This window comes from Nelusetta ayraudi, unplaced genomic scaffold (genome assembly GCF_046127955.1).
Source record: "Nelusetta ayraudi isolate G7.1 ecotype Tasmania unplaced genomic scaffold, CSIRO-AGI_Nayr_v1 ptg000034l, whole genome shotgun sequence".
Taxonomy (NCBI): Eukaryota; Metazoa; Chordata; class Actinopteri; order Tetraodontiformes; family Monacanthidae; genus Nelusetta; species Nelusetta ayraudi.
Genome location: NW_027466084.1, coordinates 5608557 through 5625965, shown reverse-complemented (window position 1 = coordinate 5625965; position 17409 = coordinate 5608557). Strand labels below are relative to the sequence as shown.

The 17409-nt window shown below is 46.8% G+C and overlaps 2 protein-coding genes across 18 annotated transcripts in view; one reads left to right on the top strand and one right to left on the bottom strand.

The window, feature by feature from the left end:
* The window catches only part of LOC142892491 (ribonuclease inhibitor-like), a 182074-nt gene that overhangs the window by 115863 nt on the left and 48802 nt on the right, over positions 1-17409 (top strand). The gene's annotated exons all lie outside the window — the stretch shown is intronic.
* LOC142892485 (NACHT, LRR and PYD domains-containing protein 12-like) overlaps positions 1-17409 on the bottom strand; it is a 155003-nt gene that overhangs the window by 95350 nt on the left and 42244 nt on the right. For 3 of the 17 annotated variants that reach the window (XR_012927436.1, XM_076032689.1, XM_076032688.1), the window contains exons 6-8: positions 15732-15905; positions 14616-14789; positions 14133-14309 (exon numbers count right to left, since the gene is read on the bottom strand). The exons of 3 other annotated variants lie outside the window; for them this stretch is intronic. Coding sequence is in view for 13 of the 14 variants with exons in the window: in XM_076032689.1 (XP_075888804.1) it covers positions 14133-14309; positions 14616-14789; positions 15732-15905 (525 nt within the window). In the remaining variant the exon portion in view is untranslated. Of the gene's footprint in view, positions 1-13651; positions 13748-14128; positions 14310-14615; positions 14790-15731; positions 15906-17409 lie in introns of those variants that run through there. 11 more of the 17 variants (XM_076032691.1, XM_076032686.1, XM_076032692.1 and 8 more) reach the window with 8 other exon arrangements.

Here is a 17409-nt window from a genome sequence, read left to right as displayed (position 1 = left end):
TATTTGTTTGTTTTTATTTCGTTTTGGTATTTCTTTTATGAGAAATGTTTATTTTGTGTTTTAAAAGGAGTGTAAAAGTAATGTTTTAATGTGAAAATATGTGTTACGTTGAGTTTGTTGTGTTTGAGGATATCCAATCAGTGATGAGTGTGAAAGGTTGACCGGATGAGGAAGAGGAGCAGGTGAGAGCACGAGGTGGAGGAACAAGAGGGAAGAGCACGAGGAGAGAGGAGAGGTGTGATGGCGGAGCGTGGTGACGGACAGAACAAACTGTGAAAAGAGACTGGTTAAGGAACGGACGTGGAGACAAACGGACAGTCTCGGAACAACTTCCATCAGTGCAGCCGAGTGTTTGGTTCGAACGGAGAGACTTTGGACAAAAGTTATCCTGCACAGCTAGAGGCTAGGGTAGCTCATTCTAGCTACCTGGTGGTTTCACTCGTGAGCTGCTCACACAGCGCTCAACTCGGTGGAACTTGCCAGACTACTGCGAAACGGACCAGCCTGAGAAGACCCGCGGTGAGGGCCAGCCCAGACGTTACCGGGGAGGACGGAGGACTCGTTTACAGCCGACGCCAGCCACCCGCTGCATCGTGAACGACAAGGACTACGCCATTCGTGCCGTGAGTCTGTGGTGGGGTTTTTTTTCTGCGCCATGCGCGAAGCAGCCATTACAGTTTGAGGCTACAACGCTCACAAGCAACGAATCAGGCCTGCAACGAGTTACTGGTTAAAGGGTACCCATTTTATTTTATCTCATTTCGTTTCATTCCATTTTATTTCATTTCATTTTCTCTCTTTTTATTTTCTTTTATTTAGAAAAGCCGGCTATAGGGGTGAATACTGGGGTTTTGGGGTATTAAAGCATAGAGATTGAGTGTTTGCATTGAAAACAAGGGACATTTGAGTGTTGGAATTGGTGGAGAAACTGTTTACTTGAGTTTATTGTTTTGTTTACTGATCTAAGGTTTAAAGGTATTGAAGTCTTATCTGAAAAGGTATTGAAGACTTATCTGAATATTATTGAATTGTTGGTCTATTGTCTTTTTGTATTTTATATTTGTTTAGGTTCAGTAATTATTACAAAAGTAAATAATTATTACTTACTGGTGGTTTTTCCATTCTTTCTTCCTGCATCATAAGTCTGCTGTTTATATTTATTTAGATGTTTTGAGAGTGTCTAAGTTTCCTTTTAAGAGTGCTTTAGAGAGAGTAAAAAAACAAACTAACAAAAAGAGTACTTTAAATTCAGGAAAAAGAAACTAACAGTTCATAAATAGTGTAAGACAACTTATCACTCATTTGAGTTAATTAACCATAGATCAATAGGTTTAAAAGAACTTGGGGAACGCACTTCATAGAAGGGCTAGTTGTCTAGAGGGCGCTACACAAATTTAAAGTCTTCTGTCATTGGTCCATTTATTATTACAGCTTATTACTTTACCTGTGCTCTGTTCTAACTTAGTAACGAGGGTTACATACGGCAAGAGATGAGAGACAGACTTGCATAGAATAATAATAGAATAAAATAACATTGAGATAAAATTCACAATATATAACAAAATAAACAAATAACAAGTAAAGTCCCCACATATGCTTCAAACATAGGACTAATGAGTTTAATCATTTTCTTCCTGTTTTGTGTTTCTTTTCTTGGTTTTTTTTTTGTTTTTTTTTAACTCTGTTACACCTCACCTCACCTAACCCGCAATTACGGCCACCAGGAGCCGGTTCCCCGCCGACGGCCCTCCCGACAGGGGAACCAGGACCAACGTTTCCGCCCCTGTGCGCTCATTAAGCCTGCCGCGCCAACGCCCAACACCACTGACTTTTTAAACGGCAATGCGCGACAAAGGGGCGTCGTCGCCCTCAAAATCCTCCGTGAACACTACCAAGACGCACGAGTCTGTGTGCTTGCTGACACCCTACCTGAGTTGCCACGGGACTGGAAACACCTCTTCCAAGTGGCCACGAGGTGGGCCAGGAGGAACCTCGGGCTGCCTCCGGCAATCCACAGCGGACCAGGCGGAGAGGCTCATCCAGCAGCTCCTGGCCGGGCCTGAGGCTGCGGAGGAGGAGGAGGAGGAGGAGACAGTGCCTCCACCACGTGATCAATTAACTCGTCTGCAGCACCTCAATCAGGCGCCTCCTCCCCCACCTGCTCCAGTCTGGGAGCACAGACAAAACCCGGCCGGAGAGTCCACCGGACCGGAGACACTCCCCACAATGGCCCCACCGCGGCCCTCTCCTCCCCGCCAGGTGAGGAAATGTGTCACAGAAGCACAAACACAGACACCCCCCCTTTCCTGTCACACCGCAGGTCCCCAGGAGGGGGCCCCCTCCCTCAGGTCCCCGTTGCCTTCCCCCACGCCCACCACGGACCAGGGGGATGAGAACGCCGGGACCTCCCCTACGCCGCCAGAACCCCTGGCTGCCCCCTTTACACAGGAGTGGTTTCTTCACTCCCTCCCCAACTGGGGGAGACCCCTGGCTGCACTCACAGCCACCTCAGCCCGCCCCACTCCCCCAGGGACGGCCGGCTGACGTCCAGAGCGACCTCGTGAGGCCAGAACCCACTCCACCCACCAACCGCCACCTCACCACACACAGTGGAGGAGACCCAGCTCCCTGCCACCCCACGAGCCCTGGTGCCAGTCGTGGTCCTCCAGGCCATGGTCCACAGGCCCCAGTCCCCAGCCGACGCTACAGAGGACCTACAGTCCTCTGACCAGGACCAGGACAGATTCCTCATGTCCTTTGAGGAATTCCAGTCTCCTGTCCAACCCCACACCTTCACCACGCCATGCAAGGTAACAAAACGCCTTTGCTCTAAGCACAAATTAATCGACTGGGGCCTGAGCCTGAACATAAAGTGGGTGATCCTGGGCGACTCCAACGTGGGCCGCTTCCCGACCCATGACATCGCCGACCTCCAAGTGGACTGCTATCCAAGTGAGTCCCGAGCCATTTTTATTGACTCCTTTGGTGCCACGGCCAAACAACTGTGTCAGTGCAGGGACTCAACAAGGTAGGCCAATCGCATTTGCTTTGTTTTACAGCAGTACAACAGTAGCAAAGGAATACATTGATATATACACACTTGCATATATTTTTTTTCTGTTTGTTTAGAGCCTTTTTAAGACTGCATCTTCCAAATATTTCTGGGTGGAACTGCAAAACAGTTCCACACCCCACCCAGAACGATGCAACATCCTTACTTTTGTTTCCTATGAGAATGCAGAATTGCTCCTCAGAGGAGAGCCACTAAACTTTTCCACCGATGATTACACCCTTTTGGATAACTCTGGTAAGTTGACTGTATATGAGTTGTCTTCAGGCTTTTGGTATGTGATGTCATTTTTTTGTGTGCCACAATTTGGCAGAGCTTTGCCGCATATGCGTCAAGGAGGAATATGGCGTTCGGAAGCGTTCGGAACCGATGCCCAACAACTTGCAGGGCTCATGTCCAAACGCATGTTTAATTTGTTGTTGTTGTTCTGCTATAGGAGGATTATGATCCGGCCCTACCAGGGAGAAACCTCTCCAGGTCCCAGAGGGTCTTCAATTACCACCTCTCAAGAGCCCGCAGAGCGGTGGAGAACGCCTTGGGCGTACTCGCTGCCCAGTGGAGGATCTACCACCGGGTTCTCGAAGTTATGCCGGAAACTGCAGACTGGGTTGTGAAGGCAACTGTGGCTCTTCACAATTTCCAGAGGTTGCACTTGTCACCACTGGAAAGACAAGCTGAGCCCCCCCTGCACTGTAAGAACTGGGAAGGAGTGGCGCAAATCGTCCCACCCAGGATGCCATTGCTGTAAGGGAATATCAGCTGCTGGTGAAGTGCCATGGCAAAACAATTTATAATCCTGCAAACCTGACCCACACTCTTTTCTGCTGCTCCCCAAAAAGCCAACCATTTACAACTGAAGTGCCTTTCCTGATGTTAATAAACAATATTTTATGCATGCCTTCTCATTTGCCCACTGATGTTGTTCACTGGAAAACTGGTCATTATTTCTTGCAGCGATGGGAAATGTGTGGTATTGGGCTGTGTTTGTGACAGGTGCCTCTGAAAAAGTAGCAGCTTGGTCTGAAAGGCTTTGATGTGTGAATACCATTGCATTTTGCCCCTGAAGGTTCGTGTTCAGGACGTTAACATGTTGGGTTTTGTCAACTAACAATCCAAAATCAGCCAGCCAAACAGGATCGCATAGTTCTGGCATTGGTTGTCCCTTTTTTTGCCAAGAACTGTCTGATTTCCTCTCTAAGAGAGTAGAAGCACTGCAGTGCAGACCCCCGACTGAGCCATCTTACATCAGTGTGATACACAACATCTCCGTGTTCAGCGTGGATTGTCGAGTGGCCGTGGCACAGGGCTTTGGAGCGAATATGATTAATAGCCTCTATCACTGCTTTCATAACATGATCATATTTCAGATGTTTGGCACATAGAACTTGTTGGTGAATAATACAATGGAGTTTTATAGCTTTGCCTCCTTCACTGACTTTTTTTACACACTAGGATTGATAATCCACTGTGCTCGCCAACCATGGCAGGCGCGCCAACGGTAATAATCCCCGTGATTTTATTCCACTGTGGTTTCATGTCATCTACAGCAGAAGAAACAGCAGCAAATAAATATGTTCCTCTTGTTTGGTCCTTACGGCTCTGGAGGTCAAGTAACTCTTCAATCACGTTCATTTCATTGTCCACTCCTCTCAAGGAGTGGACAATGCTTGCTTTTTCTCAGGACAGATTTTCTCCACCATTTTCATCACACAGTCTTTCATAAAGTCACCCTCAGGAAAAGGTTTGCTGTGCTTGGTAATCATTGTTGCCACCTCACAGCTTGCCTTTGTGGCATTTTCATTTGACTCGTAGGCTCTTGTGAAAAAGCATTGCTGTGTGCCGTTAAAACAGCTTCCAGCTGCTTCAGCTTTTCAGCGCGTTCGTTCGCAGTTAGCTTGTCAAAACGGCGGTGCTCGCTGTCAACTTAGCAATGGGTGAAAACTAGCAAACACGCTAAAGGTCATGACATACAAGGTTCAGGCAGCGAGAGTCCAGCCACATGTCTACTGCCATCCTCCTGGCTAGCGAAAACATGAACACGGGCTGCATTTGGCCCCGACTTTGAGCATCACACACACACACAAACACACACACACACTGACAAACATGCAGCAGCGACACAGACACACAACAAGGACAATAAGTTCCCAAAACCAAAGACTCTTCAACTCATTTCCTCATCAGTGATGAATAATAGAAGATCATCAGCATCAAATCAATCATATACAGGTCACTGTATAATATAATGAAACACTTTATTGTCATGTGTTTACCAGAATCAGTGGCTGTATAATAGGCTGTATGAACAGGGTGACCTATTGACCTCCACAGTCCTTAGGCTACCGAGGTGGTTAGCTCAGTAGGCTAAACCTCTGATTGTGGTTGTAGTTGGTTGTGTACTTACTTATAGTGTACTTATAGTTGTATAAGTATTTAAAACTCTTTGTTCTTGGAAAAAAACAACATCTTATGTAGATTTTTTTCAGATTTTCAGAGAAAAGCTGAAATCAGTTCTCCGGGAGCTACATCCCATAAGCCCACAGACGGCTCAGTTGATAAGATGACTGACTGTGAATCACAAGGTTGTTGGATCAAGTCCCACCATGGACTGAGATCCATTTTGAAGGTCAATGGCTCGAAAACCAAGGATAAATGTAGCAGTGGATGTACTTGAAGAGTCAGCTGATGGCTCAGGGTGGAAGAGTGCTGACTGATAGTTCCTGTGGTTGGAGGTTGGAGTCCCAACAACAGCTAGACGTCCATTTTTAGCTCCAACGGCCCCAAAAGATCAGTAGAATTGAGTTCAGAGTTTTCCTCAATGTGGGCTTAATAAATGCTTCTTCTTCTTCTTCTTCTTCTGAGCGGAAGGAGCGTGAGAGGGAGAGAGAAAAATTGGAAGCAATTGCGCTACCTATAATCTTTTCTATTCTTTACACTTTGGGGGTTGTTGTTGTGTATTTGTGTAGTTTATTTTAGTGTGAGTTAGTTTAATTTTTAGTGTTTGTTTTGTCGTGTTTTGTGGCCAGACGCCGTCTGGTCGGGAGGAGGAGACCAGGTGCGCCGTCATGGCGGCCGCAGGGTTCTCCTCCCTGTCGAGGAAGCACGGCATTAAACTAGGTGCCGGCTCCTCGTGCAACGTGGAAGATGTAGCGTTAGCCGTGGGGGAGCGAATCGGACACAGCTCGGTGAAGTCGGCAGCCCGAATGAACTGAGCTGTGGTCCTGTTTTTAGAGAAGGTGAAGCAGGTAAAGTTGCTGGTAGAGACCGGGGTGACGGTGAACGGGCTGTTCGAAGCGGTGCAGCCGCTCACACAGCCGGCAGCCCGGATCACCCTGTCCAACGTCCCCCCCTTCATCAGCGACGAGTTCCTGCTCCAAAAACTGTCCCGGCACGGTAAGGTGGTCTCCCCGATCAGAAAGTTGCTTTCTGGGTGTAAATCTCCGCTGCTTTGCCATGTGGTGTCGCATAGGCGGCAGGTTTACATGATATTAAATAACAGGGCAGAAGAGTTCAACTATCGATTCATCGTACGAGTGGATGACTTCGATTATACTCTGTTTGCCACATCATCGGAGGTAAAATGCTTCGGCTGTGGGGCGGAGGGACACCTCGTCAGAGCCTGTCCGAAACCGGGCGGGTGCTGACGCGACGGGTCCGGTCGGCGGTGCGGCAGTGGCGGCTCCGGCAGCTCCGAGCGAAAAGCCCGTCCCCCCTCCGCGACGGAGAAACTCCGGGGACAGGGGGGGGACCGCTGGCCCGAGCAGGGAAGTGGGAGCGAAGGAGCAGGAGGTGAGAGAGAACGAAGGTGGAGAGGTCGAGGAGATGGAAGAGGGTGAGTTGGGAGAGACAGGTGAGTCAGGGAGTCAGGGAGGGGAGACGGGTGACGTAGAGGGATCAGGTGCAGGTTTAGAAGTAGGTGAGGTGGAGGAATCAGGGAAGGTAGCGGAGTTGGGTGCGGGTGTGGTGAGGGAGACAGGTGAGGTGAATGAATTAGGCGAGGTGAGGGAAAAGGGTGGGGTGGTGGAAGCAGATGAGGTGAGGGAGACAGGTGAGGTGGAGGAATCAGGGAAGGTAGCGGAGTTGGGTGCGGGTGTGGTGAGGGAGACAGGTGAGGTGAATGAATTAGGCGAGGTGAGGGAAAAGGGTGGGGTGGTGGAAGCAGATGAGGTGAGGGAGACAGGTGAGGTGGAGGAATCAGGGAAGGTAGCGGAGTTGGGTGCGGGTGTGGTGAGGGAGACAGGTGAGGTGAATGAATTAGGCGAGGTGAGGGAAAAGGGTGGGGTGGTGGAAGCAGATGAGGTGAGGGAGACAGGTGAGGTGGAGGAATCAGGGAAGGTAGCGGAGTTGGGTGCGGGTGTGGTGAGGGAGACAGGTGAGGTGAATGAATTAGGCGAGGTGAGGGAAAAGGGTGGGGTGGTGGAAGCAGATGAGGTGAGGGAGACAGGTGAGGTGGAGGAATCAGGGAAGGTAGCGGAGTTGGGTGCGGGTGTGGTGAGGGAGACAGGTGAGGTGAATGAATTAGGCGAGGTGAGGGAAAAGGGTGGGGTGGTGGAAGCAGATGAGGTGAGGGAGACAGGTGAGGTGGAGGAATCAGGGAAGGTAGCGGAGTTGGGTGCGGGTGTGGTGAGGGAGACAGGTGAGGTGAATGAATTAGGCGAGGTGAGGGAAAAGGGTGGGGTGGTGGAAGCAGATGAGGTGAGGGAGACAGGTGAGGTGAGGGAAACGGGTGAGGTGGAAGAATCAGGTGAGGGAAAAAGAAAAGAAAAAGATCCTCCAGAGGACATGATAGTGGGTGAAGGTGTGTTAGAAGCACTGGGTGGTGTGGATGAGAGAACTGGTGGTGGGTCTTCTGAAAAAACGTGTGGTCTGGTTGAAACACCAGAATTGAAAACTGCTGCGTCTCAGAGACGCAGCAAAAGGAAACAGACAGTGTCAAATGAGGGGGGAGGGAAAACTGGCAGACTGGGGGCTGGAGCTGCTGCTGAAGACAGCAGTGACAGTGAGGGCGCCATATCTGACTGCAGCGAATTGTCGCTCTCACAAATAGTTTTACCAACACCTCTAGCTAATAGAGAGAAACATTTTTATTCAGCAAAGATGATAAAAAGCTTCTTGCAAAAAACAAAAGGAGTTAAAAACCTGAACATTGACATGCACTTTCCTGACAAAGTCACCTTTTTTCTGTCTGCCAAACATGTTATAAAAAAACAAATCTTCATCAGATTTAACTGAGCAAGAAATCTTCAGGTTAAAAAAGCACCTTATAAGAGTCCGAAAAGAAATACATTTTTAAAATGATGACAGGGATTTTATTTTTATCTGTGTTTTTATTTCTTAATTTTTGTGTTTTTTATTTTTTTAATCCCAAACATGGATGTTTTAAAAATTGGAACGCTCAATGTGAATGGAGCCAGAGAACCAAAAAAGAGGGCACTTGTGTTGGACACAGCAAGAAGAAAGCACTTGGACACTTTATTTCTTCAAGAGGTCCACAGTGACCCAAGTATTGAGGGGTGCTGGGAGAAGGAGTGGGAGGGCAGCGTGTTTTTAAGCCACAACACCACAGCAAGTGGAGGAGTGGGCATCCTCCTCTCCAAGAGGTTCTCTCCATCCTCTGTGGAGGTGGAGCAGGTGGTGAAGGGGAGATGCCTGCTGGTCAAAGCCAAGGTCCACAGTTTTAATCTGTTTTTTATGAACATTTATGCACCAAACCATGGAGCAGAGAGGAAGAGGTTTTTAGAAATTGTTAATAATAAATTAAACAGCTGCGGCTCAGAGGATTATTTAATTTTGGGCGGGGATTTTAATTGTACTGAAGATGAGTTTTTAGATCGCAACCACAGAGCCACATCCAGCTTCCCAGCACACTCTGAAGCAGCTGGTCTACTCCCATGACCTGGTGGATGTGTGGAGGAGGATGCATGCAGACTGTCGTCAGTACACCTGGTCCCACCTGAGAGAGAACGGGGTATCTCTAGCGAGGTTAGACAGGTTTTATTGTTTTAAGCATCATTTTAATGTTTTTAAAGATTGTAGGATTGTGCCATCTGTTTTTTCTGATCACTCTCTGGTTTTATGTGATGTCATACTAAAAAATATTTTACCAAAGAGCGCCTACTGGCATTTTAATTCTGCTTTGATTTTAGATAAAGGTTTTAAAGAAGTTTTAAAATTTTTCTGGTGTGGTTTTAAAAATCAAATATCTGATTTTAGTAGTCTTAGCCAGTGGTGGGACCATGGAAAAGTACAAATTAAACTACTCTGTCAGCAGTACACTCTCAATGTCACACAGTATACATGTAGATCAATCAAAGACCTGGAGAGTGAAATAGTGGAATTAGAAGCGCTTGGCTATTCCACAGGAAATCGAGGACATATTGAAGTCCTCAACTCCAAAAAGATGGCTTTAGCCAGCCTGTTGGACTCAAGGGTACAGGGGGCGCTGGTCCGGTCCCGGATCCAGAACATCTCAGAGATGGATGCTCCCTCTGGCTACTTCTTCGGCCTGGAGAAGAAGAACGGACAGCACAAGGACATCCACTGCCTGCTGACGGACACCGGGCAGGAGCTGACCGAGCCCCAGGAGATCAGGAGCAGAGCCACGCAGTTCTTCTCCCAGCTTTACTCATTGGAGTATGAGGAAGACTTTGAACTGGAGGAAGACTTTCTCAGAACTCTCCCCCAGGTGTCAGCTGACACAAATGCACAGCTGGACCGCCCTCTACAGCTGGAGGAATTAACGGCTGCCCTGAAGGGCATGCAGGGACGGAGATCCCCGGGGATCGACGGACTCACCGTCGAGTTTTACAAAGAGTACTGGGACAATCTAGGAGCTGACCTGCTCCAGGTTCTGAACGAAAGCCTGGACAGCGGTTCCCTCCCTCTCTCCTGTCGAAGAGCAGTGGTGACTCTCCTTCCTAAAAAAGGACAACTGCAGGAGATTAAGAACTGGCGCCCGGTGTCCCTTCTCTGCGTGGATTATAAAATACTGTCCAAAACGTTGGCCTCCAGGCTGGGAAGAGCCATGAGAGCATGACCATGGAGCAGGTCATCCACCGGGACCAGACCTACTGTGTACCCGGCAGGTCCATGGTAGACAACGTCTACCTAATTCGGGATGTTTTGGAGGTCTCCAGCTCATTGGGTATTGACACTGGTCTCATTTCGCTAGACCAGGAAAAGGCGTTTGACCGGGTTGAACACAGCTTCCTCTGGAAAGTCATGGGGAGGTTTGGGTTCAGCCCTGGCAAATGGCCTCCCAACCCTTCCCCAGAACCTGGCCTGGAAGACCGAGGGGCTAAAGTACCTCGGGGTCTTCCTCGGAAACGAGGCCATGGTGAAAAAAAACTGGGAAGGAGTGGAGGAAAAAATCGAACAAAGAATAAAAAAATGGAAATGGTTGCTCCCACAGATGTCCTATAGAGGCAGAGTTTTGGTTTTAAACAACCTAGTCCCGTCCCTCCTGTGGCACCGACTGTCCTGTCTGGACCCTCCAGCTGGACTTATGGTCAGAATCCAAGAAAAGGTTATAGATTTTTTTGGGATGAAAAACATTGGGTGCCACAGGGGGTGCTGTTTTTACCGAGAGAGGAGGGGGGACAGGGCCTCATCCACCTGGCCAGCAGGACTGCAGCTTTCAGGCTGCAGTTTCTCCAGCGCTTCCTGACTGGTCCAACAGACCTGGTGTGGAGGGGTGTGGCCAGCTGCATCTTCAGAGAGGTGAGTCAACTGGGACTGGATACTGCTCTGTTTTTAATAGATTCCAATTTTTTAAAGTTAAATGGGATTCCTCCTTTTTATCAAAGTGTTTTTAAAGTATGGGCTTTTTTTAAAAGCAGCAAAGAAAAAACCACCTCCGATTCTCTGCTCTGGCTTTTAAAAGAACCGCTTATTCATGGTGCCAGATTGGTCATTTCTAGTGGCGCGACGCCCGGGCTGACGTCTGCTCTGCTCAGGACAAACACCGTGGACTTGCATCGCCTGGTCCGAGCGGCAGGACCGACCCTCGGTGACCACCAGACTGTGGGAAGTGTGCTGGGCCTGCAGCCCACCAGGATGACGGAGAGACTGCTCCAGCTGTGGAGGGAGAGACTATCCCCTGGAGAACAAAGTCTCCTTGTGCAGCTGGAGTCAGGCACAGAGCCAGACACCACAGAATCCTTCCCGGCTTTAAGAATCACCCCTCGCCTTGAGACCGAAGGCCCTCTATTGAAGACCACATCCCTTCACCTTGGTCACACTAAGAAGAAGGACCTCTATAAAGTGTGCGTCCAAGTTTTTAACCAAAAGATTCTGGGGAAAAGAACAACGTGTGCTTGGAGTAAAAGACTGGACGGTACACCTCACTGGAGGGTCCTGTACAAGCCGCCACTGAAGAAAAGAACAGGAGATCTGCAGTGGCGGATCCTGCATGGGGCCATTGCCTCCAATGCTTTTATCTCCATCATTAACCCTGCTGTGTCCAACCAGTGCCCCTTCTGCGACTCCAGCGAAACGGTTTTTCACATTTTTATTGATTGTTTTAGACTCACTGCATTTTTTATTGTTTTAACAAATGTCTTTAGTTCTTTTAATCAGAGTTTTACAATCACAAATTTTATTTATGGTACGGGCTACAGCAGAAAAAACAAGGAAATGTGGCAACTTTTAAATTTTATTATTGGAGAAGCGAAAATGGCAATTTACATCTCAAGGAAAAATAAAATGGAAAAAATAGAATGTCTCGGTAGCGATGATGCAACAATGGTGTGGCGCCGCAACCTGCGTTCCCGAATCCACCTAAAGTTTTCTTTTTTTAAAATGGTGAAAGACCTTGACGCTTTCCAAAAAATCTGATGCCACAAGAATACTTTGTGTGCTATTTTAAACAATAAGTTATTTTTATTTGTCTATTTATTTATTTATTTATTTTTTATTTGTCTATTTATGTATTTATTTATTTAATATTTTATTTTTATTTCGTTTTGTTTTGAATGGGTTGTCTCTTTTGGCTTGGTTTTGATTTTGTGTTGTTGTTCATTATTATATATTTTTTAGTTCATTTAATTCTTTGTTTAATCATTAATTTATGTTAGGAAAAGGTGCATAAGTTTTTAGCCTGTATTTTGTAAATAAATGTGATTGTAAAAATCAAAAAAATCTTCTTCTTCAATGCAATCCCGGCAAAATAAAGTTTTTTTTTGGACATGATGGAGAAATAAATCAACATTCTATGTTGTGTATATTTTCTGTGTGTATTGTATCAGTCAGTGGAAAGAGTCTCTGTGGTCTGGTGAAAGATGACAGGAAGTGACCGAGCAGGAAGTTTACAGTGTCTGTTGAAATCCATTTATTTCCTCATCTATATTTTCAGATGCACTGTGTGTTAATGAACCTTCTTCACGTGACTGATCCAGTCTCACATGCCACTGGCCACAGAGACTGATTCTGTCGCAGCAAAAACACAACACACTGTGTTCATAGTCTGTTGGGTTTTTTCCAGTTTTTTCAGACATGATGAGATTTTGCTTTCTACCACTCCGTCTCATGCTGAACTGTGATTGGACGGTCGACGTTTAGTGGATTTTTATCAGTTCTTTTGACCAAGGAGGCCTGCTGGAGACTGAAGGGAGTAAAAACAAGACAAGAAATATTTTCCTCAAGAACTTTATTCAGAAAATTGTTCAACCAACCAGGTGCAACCAATGAGCTCAGAAGCAACATTAAAAGTGGTGGCACACAACCAGAACCTTTGATCCAAAGTGAAAAGGAGGCTTCATGCTGAGATCCATCTGCTCTGGCCTCCATCTCCAAGTCCTGCTTCTTCCACTGAGGATTCAGCTCCACCAGTGGCTTCTGGGACGTCTCTCCCAGTAACCACAGCAGCTTGTAGGGAGAAGCAGTCTGCCAGCCACCAGGCTCCACTGGGGTAGAAGTTCATGCCACAACCACACACTGTGCAACACTGTATTAGAGTGTCCACTTGGAGCACGACTGGTGTGTGTGTGTGTGTGTGTGTGTGTATGTGTGGCTTGCAGGGTGAGGAGGGGTGGAGACTCGATGCTGTGTCTCAATTCAGGTTCTGCACCCTTCAGACCGAGTTCAGACCCCGCCTCCCCGGTAACCACTCGGGACGGTCTAGCCTTCGGCGTATTTCCTCGTTTCATGACCGCCGTTCCCTCCGGCTGGCCAACCCCGGAAGTGACGTTTTTATAGTATCAAGCTAACCATTGGTTCGCCATCTAACGATGCCGTTGGATGATCAAATAAGTAAAATCCTACGTTAAAAACTGGATACTTTATGTGAAACTTCAATATTTAGATTTACATGTTGTGTCTTTGCCAGGACATGTCGCTAATTTCAGCTGACTTCCCAGGATCCCACGATGCTTTGCAGCAGCACGCAAAGCATCGTGGGATACCCAAGTGCACGAAGGATAGTAGCGGTGTATCCTTGGAATCGGCTAAAACTAGTGCGTATTTCCGAGGGCGCATTTTCAGCGTCCTAAGCACCCTTGGGAATTGGGACAAGACTTCGAACAGTGCTATGACGCAACTTCCTTTCAAAATGCGCACTTCAAGGACGCAGAACCTGAATTGAGACACAGCATTGGTGCGTCACTCATCTCCAGTAGTTGTAGTTCTTTCAGCCACCACTAGATGGAGCTCTCCTCTTCACTCTCCTCCTCATCCTGCCACCTGTAGAGAGAAGAAGAGACAGCAGGAGTCAGGACTCACAGTCCTTTAACGCATCATCACAGAGACGTTGACTGTTGATGGAGATGATGGAGTGACTGGTGAGAAGAAGCAGACTCTCAGTCACATGTCAAGTGTGGAACATATGAAGGTCATGTGACCATGGAGTGTTGGACTGATACTGAGGCCTGATGAAGATGAACTGATCAATAATTGAGTGGTGAACTGAGAGAAGAAGCAGTTTGGCAGCAGATGTTGGATGAATGAGGAGCAGCTGGACGTCACCATCCTCCTCTCACACTGTGACTGGGAACACTGGACCTCTGCTGTGGGATCAACTGGCTTTGGTGCTGGAACCATCATCCACTGGTTCCAAACCAGTACTGACCTCAGACTCTCCAGTTGATAGTCTCTGCTGTGGACAAGATCCATCAGTGGCTTCACTGATGATTTGTGCAGCTGGTAGTTTCCACTCAGGTCCAGGTGTCTGAGGTGGGAGGGGTTGGACTTCAGAGCTGAGAGCAGCCAATCAGCGCTGAGCTCTGACAACCTGCAGCAACTCAACCTGAACAGGGAATAAATGATGGAGAGTTTTTCCAGGGTGTCATCACTCTGAAAATCAAAGTGAAATATCGACTTCAGAATCTGACACTACAGAAAATGTCACCTTGAAATGAAATCCTCAGTCCAAAACTAATGTGTGTTGAAATCATGTTTGGTCACATGACCACTGATGAACAGAATGAAGTTTTCATATTTCTGGATGTCATTTTGATATGAATCAACCTTCAGTTCAATGTTTATTCAACATGTGTGATGAACTGTGTTTGGTGCTGAAACCATCATCCACTGGTTCCAAACCAGTACTGACCTCAGAACCTCCAGTTTACAGTCTGGACTCTGCAGAAAACCACTCAGCTCCTTCACTCCTGAATCCTTCAGCTGGTTGTAACTCAGGTCCAGGAGTCTGAGGTGGGAGGGGTTGGACTTCAGAGCTGAGAGCAGCCAATCACAGCTGATCTTTGACAAACTGCAGTCCCTCAACCTGAGTAAAGAATAAATGATGGTGTGAGTGGAGTTTTCATCATTATCTGAAATTAAAAATATTAATGTATATAACACTATAATGTCCATTAAACCAATCAGAAGCACAACAATAATACTGAAATAATGAATCACCACAATAAAATATTTTATATCAACCTGTTTAGTCATGTGACCTCTGATCAGCTGTTAACAATGTTGGAATTCATTGATTCATTTTGCCTCAAAGGTTTGGTGTGTACAATCAGTGCAGATTTATTGCTGAAAGCTTCATATACAACCAACAATATAGTTTGAAGTCTTTGATTCGTAGAAAATAAAAGTCGTCTGCTTTTCCTGCCGTTAGAACGGTTCTTTATAGAAACAGACAGAAGGTCAAAGGTCATGGCCATCTTGCACCGCCATGTTTGTAGGCGGCTGGTTGGGAAGATCAGTTTGAGAGACAGTTTCATATTGATGGTTGGAGGCTGATCGTATCAGCCACAGACCAGAGATGCACAACCCTAATCTACAGTATCTAAGTGCTCATACAGGTGGCTAATGCTATCGCTAGCTGAAAATCATGCTAACACTGCACTGTCTGCTATGACTATGACTGATTGTGAATCTAATAGATGGTTGTAATATTTGTATTGATGGAACTTTATCATTATACAGAGAACTAGACACCTTTGCTGTCAACAACATCCTTTATGATACTGGAAGGCCACAGTAGTTCACTGGCAAGAAGGGGCGAGGGAGGGAGAGCCAGCAAGTAAGCACTGCAATCTGAAATTTGACCACTAGATGGCAGGATTGTACACACTGGACCTTTAAACCCAGTTTCACTCATTTCAAACACAAACCCGTGACTGCAAATTGAATTTCCAACAGCAGTGAAGTGACAATCATGACAACAATAACAAGAGTGATAGAAGTTGTAGAGTGAAGAGGGTGAACTGACCTCAGAGTCTCCAGTTTACAGTCTGGACTCTGCAGAAAACCAATCAGCTCCTTCACTGATGAATCCTGCAGCTGGTTCCAAGTCAGCTCCAGGTGTCTGAGGTGGGAGGGGTTGGACTTCAGAGCTGAGAGCAGCCAATCACAGCTGAGCTCTGACAACCTGCAGTAAATCAACCTGAATAGAGAAGAAATGATGGAGAGTTTTTCCATCGTGTCATCACTCTGAAAATCAAAGTGAAATGTGGACTTCAGAATCTGACACTACAGAATAAAATGGGAGAGGGAGGGCGAGCGAACAAGTGCTGCACTGTGGAGTCCATTACTGGCTCTTGATGATGTTGCTGTTTGTGCTCCCTTGCACCAAAGTAGGATTGCGTCATCCAAGATGAGTCACTAAGCCTTCAGCGTTCAACCAATCTACAACACGTGTGTCCAGGCTTCATGGGTTGCACTAAAAGCCATCCAGGATGAGAAGACACGGATTCATCAAGCCAGGTGAAAGCTATCCTGGATCAGTGCGCCATGCACGCGGCTTCCTTCCTTAGACCCCGTTATGGAGCTGGGATTGACGGATTGGCCATCTTTGACCTCCACATAAGCCTCCATGAGGATTTGCGCCTGGGACGGGGATTCAGACTCTCGAACTTTCAAAGCTCAATAAAATGTGGGCCGGCGCAGACGGCCTGGGCAGGCTTGGAAGCCCAGACTGCCAGGTCATAGTCATGCGCACCAAGCATTCAGCCAAAGGGATCTTCCCTTGGCCAAGCAGCCAGGGCGCATGATCAATTGGAGGCATAGTGACAGGACCGTCCACTGTCACAACAACAACCTCATGTTACTCTTTCATGTGTCTTCATCTTTCTATGGGATGTGTATTTTTATATAGGATGCATGGCAAAGTAGAAGTCATGTTAGAAATGATCCAATGATTGCAACATGATCTCAACTCATTTCTCTATCATGATTTGTAGTATCTTTGCTTTAGTTTCATGGTTTTACCGGTAGTTCCGGTTTTATACCATTAGGTGGTGCTCTAGGTTCCCCCATTGTGTTCACCTGTGCAGGTAGCCTATAAAAGGAAGTTCCTTTGTTTGGTGTTTGTCTCATGCTGCCATTTCAAGTAAAGCTGCTGAATGCTATGTCCTGAATCCTGTGTCCTTATTGAGGTTACAACATAGAGTATGTAATATTGGTGACGAGGATTCAGCAATGTCCATGGGCAGGAATTGAAGGAAAACAAACAAACAAAAAAAAAAAACGACTGGAAGTGAGAAGGCATGGCAACAATGGGAATTCTTGCATCGTATGATTCCAAAATCCAGGAATGGGAGGAATACTGCGAGATGATGGAATAATTTTTTTTTTTATCGCTAATAGCATTGAGGAAGTCTATCCTGCTTAGTGTAGTAGGTGCACCAACCTACAGTTTGATCAGAAACCTCTTGAGTCCCACCAAACCTGGGGAAAAGAACGTTGCACAGCAATAATTCATAGGGGTACCTTTACGACAAAAAATGATTTATGGCTTTGACCTTTGATCTGCAAATGCACCTGGAAATATGAATGGGAGGGGCTAGGTGGGGGAGGGGAATATGAAGGGATTAATAAGGGAGGGGCTGAGTGTGTAGGGAGGGGCGCTAAGTGGTTCTGGAGGTTGTTGATAAAGATTTATGACTTTT